Consider the following 11,637-nt stretch of genomic DNA (forward strand, 5'->3'; position numbering starts at 1 on the left):
CTTCATCGGACAGCCCCCTCTAGTGTATTTGTGACTGCTCCTCTACACTAGAGGAGGCTTTCATGGGTAAAAATAAATGGCAAATATATCATTTCCCAAAGAAAACTCTCCGAGCCATTTATACTTTCGTAACTAGAGTTCGTACCGAATTTGCAGAAACGAAGAAACCCTCCTCGATTCACAGGAAGGTAAAAAATAAAAAATAAAAAAAAATCCCTAGAATCGAGATCTTCTTCTGTCGTCCCATTTGGATTTCTAGGTTGCTGTTTATTCGGGAGAAGGTCTAGGGTTTCCATCAGCGTTATTTACTCCATTTTCTATCTTGAAGGCTCGTTCTGTGTTTTCGATATTGTTTTTGTGTAGTTGCAGGATCGATCACTGGTTTGCCTTTTCTTTTATTATTTTCCTGTTTGAATCAGCTTTTACACAGAGAAAGCTGCAATTTCTATTATAGTTTAGGAGATTTTTGCTGTTTTTCTAGTCAATTGTCACCGAGACGAGGAATCGTATGTTTGGATGAGTTTATTAATTTAGATTGTCTGGAAATTACTTTGGTTGGGGTACTTTTTAAGGGTTTTTTCACCAAATTTTCACTTTAATTTGCTCGTCTGGGGTCTTACTGTGCTGATCAGTATGCTCTTCTGTAACGTTAATTGCTTAGCCAAATATCGTGTTTTCCTTTTCTTTTCTTTTTTTCTTGGGCTGATCCACATCGTTTTCGTCATATTTACACATTTTTTAACACTTTTATTGCTAATGAGTAATGATACTGGTTTTATTGAATTTCTTGCATTTTCTGAGTTTTGAGTGTTTGCCGATTATTTGGTTGTATATTGACATTTTGATGGTGATCTTGCAGCAGTTGCTGATTACCTTGTTATAATCTCTGTTTTAATTAATTTCGATGGCCTCGAAACGGATTACCAAGGAGTTAAAGGACTTGCAAAAGGACCCTCCCACATCATGCAGTGCTGGTTTGTTCCATTTCTATTCTTTATGCTTTTTTCGCCAGTCCATTGTTTCTCTGGTTGCTTTGTCTTTCGTTCTTTTTGTTTCTCCTGGAGGTTGATTCTCATGTGACTGGGGAAGATTTTTTTGATTTATTTTCTCTTGGTTCGATAACATTCTCTTACTCTTTCTATTTTCTCTTTCTTTGTGTTATGACATGGTATGTTTTCACTCTGTTATGTTTGATGCCTAGGTATGGAGACGTAGTTCTAATATGGTTTGGAGATTCAGGTTATGGAGCATCTTAAGTATATCCATTGGGAAGCATAACGTACTGAATTATATAATTATATCTTCATATTTAATATGGCCTATCTAGTTTAATTCGCTACTTTCATCTCTGTAATATCTCAGTCCTTTCTTTCTTCTTATGTTGAATCTTACATCTGGCATGCTTCCCTCCTACACGTTTGATGACCTGCCCTTGTCGTTCTCCCCTGCACCAACCATTGACATTTAGCTCATTTTTGTAAAACCATGGTAATGAGGGAAATTCTAATTCCAAGATAGAATTATCATGTAATAGAGCCATCCATGTTAAGGTCTGATCTAGGATGGCCTTATCCTGCATCCAGACAGGCCCAATAAATGTGCAGGCTTGGTGTCGATATTCTTTAAGTCGCCATTTTTATGTTTCTTCAATTATTCAAGAATTTACTTCCTCGCCACTTGGTATGTTTTTCTCTTCTGTTTATTCCATCCATTGCCCAATTTCATTTATCCTTCTCCATTTTCACTCAGATTTGTCTGTGTGCATCTCTGTTATAAGCTTACTCTATTTCCTTATCTGCTTCACTTATTGGCTCTTTTGGTCTCCAAGATTTCGGTGGGACGAATTTTGTTTTTGGCAGCATAGGATGACTTCTTTGGTTCGGGGATTCCTTGATTTCCTTGTGCATCCATGTGACTCCTTTGTAGTAAGGGCTCTGTTTAATATATTGGGCTTGTCTCAGACCCAAGTGTGAGTTGATTCAGCAGAGTTGTAACTTGGATTGATCTTGTCTTTTGATTTTCAGGTTTCTTTTAAAGAAAGTTTATGCAACTCCTTGTGGAGCCTTTGATTTTTGGCTAAGGTTTTGAGTTTTTATCCAAATTAATTCAAATCATTATAAGGAATACCGACCCATCTTGTGCCTTGACCGACTTGTCAACTTGTTCAGACTTTATTCAACTGAATTTCTAAAACAATAATAGAATGGTATTATTGTTGGTGGGTCCCAAAGTATGTTATTTGCTATATGAACTTGTCTTTTTTCACGTTCCGAAGGTGTCGTCAGACTTCAGCAACCTTTTTTTTTGCCATTCTTGTATCGTGTACTTGGATAATGCAACCTGTGTTTTCGATATTGTTTTTGTGTATCTTTTTTTGAGCTCCTCTTGCTGTTTCACACTCCTTTCCGTTGGGTGATCTGCCTTGTTTAGTCTTCTATTTCTAGTGCCTAGTCAGCTCGGTCAAAGAGTTTTTTTAGCCTCTGTTTTTTCTACTAAATTTCCTCATTAAAAAAGTGAGGATTGATCCGTATGAAGTACGTTTCAAGAGCTACCTATTTGGACCAACATAGTTTTTAGCGGTTTGTGAATGATAAGTTATTTGTTGGGCTACTTTGCATAGCTTTTGCATAAATCCACTCTCTTTCGATGGATGTAGCAATTCTGCTAGCGTGCTGGGTAAGACTAGAGTTTTAGATCCTCGGTAGGTTGGAACCTGGGAGGCCAACAATATATGTAAGTTCGCATCATTGGCTGCCTATGAAGCACGGGTATGGGTACGGGGTGCGGGTACGACACCACACGGGTACGTGATTTGCCAAAAAAACCGGGTGCGGGTACGTCGAATATAATAATATATTTTAATATTTTATTATATATTTATAAAAATTTAAAAAAAATAAATTGTAGAGCAATCAAATAACAATAACATCACCAAAATGGAAAACTCTAATATTACTCTTCATTTCATAAGTGATTAAGTTCCATATTTCATAACATGAGGCATCAATACATCATTCATTAGAAAAAAAGTCTGTCACCAGTGTGTTGACCAGTGCCTGACAAGATGAATAATTTTTAAAGACCAAATTATGAGATTTTTTTTACCGGACTTTTGGGATTTAATAATGTTTGGACAAAATAGATTTTATGAATTTTTAAAATTTGAAAAATACCCCACCGTTTGGAAGTTAAGAAAGTTAAAATTTTGACCCGACCCTTTTTCTTTGAATTTTGTACTAGAACTGGAGAGTTGACTTTTTTTCCTTTTAGATTTGGGTGTTGAAACTATTTTTAATAAATCCAAAAGGGGGGTATTCTGTTATTTACATGTAAATCTTAAGTAAATGGACAATAAAATAGTAAAGACATTTACTAAGACGTGTCGGGTACGCGTGGTGCGCACCCGACACGCAAAACTAGTTTTTTTTTTTTTTTTTAAACAATGGGGTACGTACCCCGGACGTACCCGCACCCCATACGTGTCGGGTGCGGGTGCGGGTGCGGGAGCCCCGGGAGAGTACCCGTGCTTCCTAGTTGGCTGCTATCGATTGTGAATCTTGGGCTGTCCTGTATCCAAAGATGGATGATCTTGAGAAAGAAATGATGATGGCATATATAAATGTTGGTGTTCCACGCAAAAGCAAATCATCCCACATCGGGAAAAAAAAACAGGTGGATGTGGATGGGTTATAAGGGAATGGGCACCCTCCCTCTAACAACTAGCTTTTAGGGGTGAGTTCTACCCAGTTAAATTCCCTACAATAAAGATGGAAGGATAGGAAATTCATGGACAAAAGCTTTTGACATGTTATACGGTGTACAATTCTTAAAATAATTTATTTCTTTCACTTTTCTTCCAAAAATTTAGAATGCAGAATGACTAGAAGCTAAAAAACTAGGCTGGTGTGAACCTAAAGTTCCTAGGAATGATGAGAAAAAGGATTCTCATATTCTACTCTCTCATGGGCACCATAGGTTCCTTGTTGGTCCTGAGTTTTGTTACCATCATCACTTCCCAGTTAGTTTTAGGCTTTTTATCTTTGGATTTAGCCACACTGCGGCAATTTCTGTGCTGCCTTTGATGAGATTCCTCAATGGCTTGTGCAAGCTGACGGCTGACCTATCTGTGGAATTATATTTTGTCCATGATCGATTCATTGCCTGTCCCTTACCATGAATTTGAGTAGTCATGATCAATCAATCCAAGTTTCTACGATTCAGAACTTGTTATGATGCCATTCTGATCGCATATCTGACTATCTCTATGAGAAACTCAATCGTAATGAATTGCGGGACTTGATTATCGTCAAGAGATGATCAATCCAGATCTGAATGGAGAGTTCACTTGCCTAGTAGAGGCAATCAATCGAGCCCAAAGATTCAAGTATGTTTTAAAGATAAGGGATAGGATAAAGTGATGCGAGAATTAAACATCGGCACGGGAAATTGAGTCTTCCTGGCATGGTTTGATGTTATCTTTACTCGTAGAATTGTGAAATAATATGCTGAGGAGGGTGCAACATGAAGGTAAGGGGCAATTATATTTAAAAACCAATAAACACAAATATTCTTAGAGAAAAGAACATCAGTTATGGAGCAGAAACTTGTGTCCGTACATGTCACAAATCAAGTCCATCAGTATCAACATTGGCCTCTCTTCACCGACAAAAAAAGTCCGTGTCAATACTTATTGTTGTGGCTAAAAAAGGGGCGGCCCAGTGCACCATTGCGGGGTCTGGGGAGGGGTACATGTACGCAGCCTTACTCCTGTTTTGCATTCCGTGACTCGAACCCGTCACCACCAGGTCACAATGGAGCAACCTTACCGTTGCGCCAAGGCTAAAGTTTTGAAAATATTGTGTTCCCTAACATAGTGATTGATTAAACCTTTCTTCTGATGTTGGAATCCGATCAATCTGTATTTGGAGAGAAAAAGGCAACAACTCATTAAAGATTACTTTGAGCCTCATGGTTGTTCCTTGTAGGCTAATGATTATCATTTGAGTTGTATGACCATGTGATTTTAGGCAATCTTAAGCCCAAGCTGAGATGCTTCTCCCCAAAATTATTCATCTGTATTTAGGCCTGGATTGCCCTTGCTACTTGCTCAAGGTTCATTTCTAACTTTAATCACTTGTACACAAGATGTATAAAAGTTCTTTGATATGCATGGTTATTTTCTTATTTGTGTGTATTAGTTTGTCATGTAATTTCTTGTGGGTAATAAGCCCATTCCCTGCATATTGACACAAGACTGATGATTAGTTAGTGATGCTGGCAGCATGAATCTGATGCTTGCTTAGAGCACTGAGCTGAACATATAAACTGACAATGTATTTCCCTCGTTAATTTTTTCATGATGTCTTTGCAGTCATTAGAGTTTTATGAGTTGGAATTTTATGTGATTTTAGGCCCCGTTGCCGATGACATGTTCCACTGGCAAGCAACGATTATGGGACCAGCTGATAGCCCCTTTGCAAGTGGTGTATTTCTGGTCACCATTCACTTCCCACCAGATTACCCATTCAAGCCACCCAAGGTATGCAACAGTGTAGCAACACATTCTTTTATCTTTGAGTAATCTAACTTAATTGTATTTTATTTGAAGGATGAAATAGGATACTCTACAGGAGAAATCATGATTCTAGTCAACTGATTATAGTATCGATAACATGTTCTGAAGTTGGAAATTGGTCGAAACTTTGCCAGCATCAATGGAAGTCATGAAGGATTCAGAAAAAAAAACAGCCAACTGGATTTTCGAGTTGTTCAGTCCTTTTGAAAATTGAAGTTTGGACCTGACATAATTACCAATTTGCTAAGTGCATGTTTGGTTGATCCCAAAAATTATAATTTTGTTTAAGTTTTTAAATTTACAACAATTAGAAATCATACTTTTCAATTTAACGCAAATCAGTTATAAGTTTCTAAAATCATGATTTTTAACCTCAAATCATAATTTATAATTTTGGGAGGAAGAAGAAATTTTGAAAATCACAATTCTTAAAATCAAAGATTTTGGGCTCCTCTGTGTCTCTCTCTCTCTCTCTGGAACTAAAGTACTAAACCCTCTGGTTTGCTCAATGCATTCATTTGCGAGATGATCTTCGTTGAGAATTTGTCTTCCCTCGATAATGCCTCTCAGCATGCTCTAAAGCCTTTCAGCTATGACTCTGGCTAGGATTTTAAAAACACTACCTACAACGTTGCTAGGTCGGAGATTAAAAAAAAAACATTGATAGGTCGGAAATCAACCAGCCGATTTGCACAATCTTTTTTATGTATTTGGATTGTGAACGTGTCACTGTCACTTGTCCATCTGTTAATTGCACCCCCTCATAAAACTCCTCAAAAAACCGTGATATCTTTTTTCATCCAATCCCAAAGTCACTTGTCTATCTATTAATTGCACCTCCCTCATAAACTCCTCAAAAAACCATGATATCTTTTTTCATCCAATCCCAAAGAAGGCCAGGTAAGAAGCCATTTGGACCTCTCTTTTTAAATAGAAGTTCGACCTCTTTTGACTTCCTTCTATGTGAAGGCTCTTTCGAGCTAGATCTTGGATTCCTCCGACTCCGTGAATTGTACATTTTCTGTGTTAGGAAGGCATTGTTCTTTCAGGCACTGTTTGGATTGCAGGAATGTGATGGAAAAGTTTGGAAAGGAAAATATTTCTAATATTTCTTACTTTTTTAACTTAGGAAAAAGATCAACTTGAACCAACCCCAATCAATTTTTACTTAGAGGGATCATCATTTTACGATAATATCACTCAGTCTCAAGGATTCTGTTGTTTTGCCTTCTTGCACTAGTATTAGTATGGAAATAATCAGTGTTCTTATCTCCCTCTTTTAGCCATTTTGTCTTGATCTCTGACTGCACTTCTACTCTTCTGCAAAATGATGCGATTATACTCTTTCTGAAGGCGTAGCATATCCAAAGACTCCTTTGGGGACAACAATCTCTCTTCATTTAAGCACACAAGCCTGTCGAGGTTGCTTAAAATAGTGATGCTTAAAATAATGACTTTTCTCTAATCTATCTCTCCAAACACCTCCTTAGCAGAAATTTTTAGTTTACACTTAACGAACTTGAGTTTATGGCCTAGTCGAACGTCAGTCAGACCAACCCCCTTGCTTCAAACCCCCAAGATCCAAGGTTATAAACCAAGGAAGGCTCTTCAAGTGTTGATTCGAAGTGGAGTTGGGAAGGGCCTCAAGAGCCCAGAATGAGATCGATGGGCAAAGACTTATGATCTGACGTTGGTTTTGGAAGTGCAATTTAGATAATATCCGGAACCACTGCACTCTAAAGGAGACAAATGGGTAATCTATCAATACCATTTTTCTTTTACCGGGATCCAGTAAGTGGAAGATCAACTAGCAAATTCCTACCCACAAAGTTCGAACCATACTATGAGAGTTTCCCGAGCCCCTAGCTCTTTCCCCCATAAATCTAGCAACACCCCCCCCCCCCCCCCCCAACACACACACAAAATAAAATAAAACACATAAAACACCATGGAATGTCCTTGCTGTAGAGATGTCTTGTATTCCGGCATTATTTAGGACTTGTCGGGGTTTCTGGGGCAGTGCCTCAGAAGGAAAATTCAATTTTCGGTTTTCCACTGAAGTATATTTCGGTATTTTTCTTAGTGCAATGGCATTGATACATAAGCCACATGTTAAGGTCATGGCTAGCAAGTTTTCTTTATGTTTTCTTTGCCAAAAGAAGAGAAGTTTGTAACCCTAAACCGAACTAGTGAAAGCTCTTCTCCTGTGGACACTGCTAAACCACCTAAATTTTGTGTTCTTTCTTGTGTGATTGTGTTTCTTTGCATATCTCTTCTTGACATTTTGCTACATATCGTGTTTGATCCTTGTTGAGAAGGTATTTCTCGGTTTTTTCTACAGTACCGTGTCTTGAAAGGAATTAAGTTTTGTCCGCCTGGATTCACTTTGGGAAGACTTAAAGACCATTAACTCTGAAGAAAGCCCACAAAGTATTATCCTCCACTCTTCTTAGTTTAACCGAAACCGAGAAGGATCCAATTGCTTCACTAGAGACATCGTAGTCTCATTCCAAGCTACAGGTATTCCCCCAACAGTACCCCTAGAGTCTAAGACAGAAAATCAATAAGTTGGGGAACATTCGATGTCTATAAAATTCGCAAACATGAAACCTTCTATCTGTCCGTTGAAGGGAGAAAATAGAGAGTTTGTTCCTTGATAACACCTTTACATGGGCTTTTTCTATTAGATGAGCCCAATACTCAAATACTAGGATCTTTATGAGAAACAGAGTTTCGCAATTCCTTCTCACTAAGCTACACCAACTTCTCCATTTCAGAAAAAAAAAGCTACAACAATTTCTGATAACTCTTCCTCATGGTAATTTACTTCCATATCCTCCCTCATAGTTAAGATTAAACTCACTTATTGTTAGCTCCCTATCCATCCAGTTGCCCCCTGTCCTTTTTTTTACCGGAGGGGATTTTTGTAAATCCCGGAGCTCAACAATGAGATAGAATGCCCTAGCATCCTCCAGATCTGCAAATGAAAGGCCCATCACTTTGCTCATTTCAAGAATGTGTTTTTTTAACCAGCTCTTTTAGGTCCTTTATTTTGCATGACCAATGTTGCTCCCTAGATTCGGAGCTATGAGACCACTTGGTAGGCTGCTCATCAGTATCAATCACAGTCAAGGCAAGGTTCCAACTAGGGGAAAGATCTCCCAAACCTAGTGATGATGCTCAAAACCTTGAAGACGAATGAACGGCGGATATGATGCCTACTCTGCCGACTGCCTGGCACAAGTAACATGCCAAAACGGCAAACCTGCACCCACAGACAACAGGTTAAGGACCACCCGGAGTTTTAGCTCCGGGGGAACCCTCCAACGCTCAAGTCAGTAAAGAGATCAATAGAATGGGAACTTCAGCAAGGAAGGAGAGAGGTACCTGAGGCAGGGAAGGGGGGTTCCTATTTATAGGTGAGGGTCTCATACTCCGTAATTTGGTGTGATGGCAACGTGTCTTGACGTTATTTGGGGAGGGGTGATAATGACATCACACCGTGTATTGCCACCGCTGGAAGGAGTTGATTGGACGCTTTGAGGGCGAGGCACAATCTCTGATGCTGCTGGTACAAGGGATAAAGGCGATTGGAAGGTTCTTCACCTTTAAATGTGGTTAGGCGACGTGCGTTAGTGAGGTAGCGGACAAGATCGTGAGGTACGGCTCTGCAAAGGGGTGGTTATTGGAGGATCGGTTGATGGTGACTGCTTGGGGTGTTGCTGAGATGGGGACCGCGTGTTAGGGTTTGAGTGGCTGCTGATCTGAGAGGCGTGGAGAGACTTCTTGTGCATTTATGGTTAGGCAGTTCCGGCTTTATCCTTATAGTTTTGAGCGGTTATTAGAGGATTGGTGGATGGTGACTGCTTGGGGTGTTGCTGAGCTGGGGGACACGTGTTAGGGTTTGAGTGGCTGCTGATCTGAGAGGCATGGAGAGACTTCTTGTGCATTTATGGTTAGGCGGGTCCGGCTTTATCCTTTGAGTTTTGGGCGAGCATTGTGGGCCAGGCATCACTTGACATCATCGCCAGGTGATTCAGTTTTACCCCCATCACCTAGGTTTCTATCTGAACCCCCCTCCTTATCCAGAGGATCAGGGGCTAAGGCTTTAGTACTGGACCCATATCTACCAAGTCTGTAGACAAAAATATCGCCTGTTTTTATCCAAGATCCCAACATCACAATTTCGTTTCTGTCTAATTTGCAGAGTAAATGAGCTTCTAAATGCGGTATTAAATTCATGATCTCGTTTGAATTTAAATTATGGGTACTCCATTCTCGAGATTGATCAATTAACCCTCGCCCCCGCCCACCCACACCCACCACCAAAGTCTGTGGATAAACACTTGGGGCTTACTGCAAAACCTCCTATGGTTTCTAACTTTCTATCACTTATCTAGTGTACTTTACTGAAACTTCCTATAACTATATAAAATAGATGCTGCTTGAATATGTCATAGCATATTAGGATTTAGGGGTTTACAGTGACTCATAAGCTTGACATTTCATCTTTATTGGTCAAATATTGATACGAAGGTTAGGCTGAAAGGATGGGAAGCTTCATCCTATGATTTTGCCTGGAAAATAATTGTACATATCATTATAGGATTTAGGAGTTTCGTTGGCTCATTGCCTGGCTTGAAAACAAGGAAATTGGCTTGACTAATTGCATTTGTTCATGAGACTGTTTATTTGCTACATTCTTTACAATAAATAATTTAAGCACGAGGGTTCTACTCATTGTTCAGGTTGCTTTTCGTACCAAAGTTTTCCATCCAAACATCAACAGCAATGGTAGCATTTGCCTGGACATTCTCAAAGAGCAGTGGAGCCCTGCTTTGACAATATCCAAGGTGACTTATTTCTTAATTCATTTTTTTGAGTGCCCATTTTAGAAGTGCCATTTGATATTGTCAAAAGTTCACCTCTTAATTTGGAAGTCAACCGAATTGATTTGGTTTTCAATTGACTCTCCCTCTCTCAACTCAACAAAGCCTTTGTCCCAAACTAGTTGGGGTTGGCAGTGGTTATCAATTGATTTGGTTTTCAATTGAAAAAAAAAAAAAATCAAATTGATTTGGTTTGCTGTTTGCAGTATCAGAATCATAGACGGCCTGGTCTAATTCAAACTCTGAAATTGAAAGATTGATTCATTCACTGTGATTCTCTTTTGATTTTTGAGTCGGGTTTCAATTACTGTCCGTAATTATATGATTAGCTTGAAATCTATTGTCAATCAATACCAACAATTCACGATAGCCATATTTTACTTTTCATTACAGTGGCATTTGGTGTTTTTCATTCAAGCAAAATGATATTTCTGTTGTTTTCTCTTTACCCAAATTGATTTAATATAGCCTTAAATAACATAGTATATTTATAAATAAATAAAAATGGCAGGTGCTGTTATCTATATGTTCGCTGCTTACTGATCCAAACCCAGATGATCCGTTGGTGCCCGAAATTGCTCACATGTACAAGACTGACAGGGCCAAATACGAGTCAACTGCACGATCATGGACCCAGAAATATGCAATGGGTTAGGCGCTCTTCGTGCTTCGTTTTATATAGGTAATATCATATTCTCCCTATCAGTAAATAAAACAAGGATAGGAATTATCTGTAGTATAACTGAGTTGTGGTAGTTTTTCCTAATTGGGGAAAGTATATATGAATTTCCTGTGTGACTTGTTCTTGCATCCTGTGCTAATTATTATCTATGGTACTGTTGCCTTGATCATATATGTACATGAAACTCGAGGCACTATTTATGTGTCTTAGATAAGTCTGATAGCTTTTAGGTGTTTGATGGGTTTCACCGGGTTTCTGGATCTGAGTGGGATTTCGAAAATGCGGTTGCCCTTTGAGTTCTGACCAATCTTACCTGAGATCTAAATGTTACGGTTTTTATGTCGTCTTCTATTAATTCTCATTCTCGGTTATGACTTTGTTATCTTTTATGCAAGTGGTTTTGACGTAAGATTTGATTATTTGCAGATAGTGATTATGTTTTATTTACATCTTTTTTTGTTTGTTTTTTGAATGGTCAAAGACGCCTTAAT

General features: G+C 38.8%; 1 protein-coding gene across 3 annotated transcripts; it reads left to right on the forward strand.

Annotated features, from left to right (window-relative positions):
• The first annotated feature begins 37 nt into the window (after positions 1-37).
• Positions 38-11,381, forward strand: LOC143879158 (ubiquitin-conjugating enzyme E2 28-like). Of its 3 annotated transcripts, none has more exons than XM_077381354.1 (5): positions 38-188; positions 860-974; positions 5,412-5,539; positions 10,324-10,428; positions 10,976-11,381. In XM_077381354.1, the coding sequence occupies exons 2-5, from the start codon at positions 905-907 to the stop codon at positions 11,117-11,119; spliced, it is 447 nt and encodes a 148-aa protein (XP_077237469.1). In that variant the 5' UTR covers positions 38-188; positions 860-904; the 3' UTR covers positions 11,120-11,381. The 3 variants fall into 3 exon arrangements, with proteins under 3 accessions (XP_077237469.1, XP_077237471.1, XP_077237472.1); XM_077381356.1 differs by having other exon boundaries at positions 56-188; positions 863-974; XM_077381357.1 differs by lacking the exon at positions 38-188 and adding an exon at positions 362-381.
• The last annotated feature ends 256 nt before the right edge of the window (positions 11,382-11,637 follow it).

The sequence above is a fragment of the Tasmannia lanceolata genome, unplaced genomic scaffold (assembly GCF_043159265.1).
Source record: "Tasmannia lanceolata isolate RefF3 unplaced genomic scaffold, GAP_Taslan_0.1 ptg000006l, whole genome shotgun sequence".
Taxonomy (NCBI): domain Eukaryota; kingdom Viridiplantae; phylum Streptophyta; class Magnoliopsida; order Canellales; family Winteraceae; genus Tasmannia; species Tasmannia lanceolata.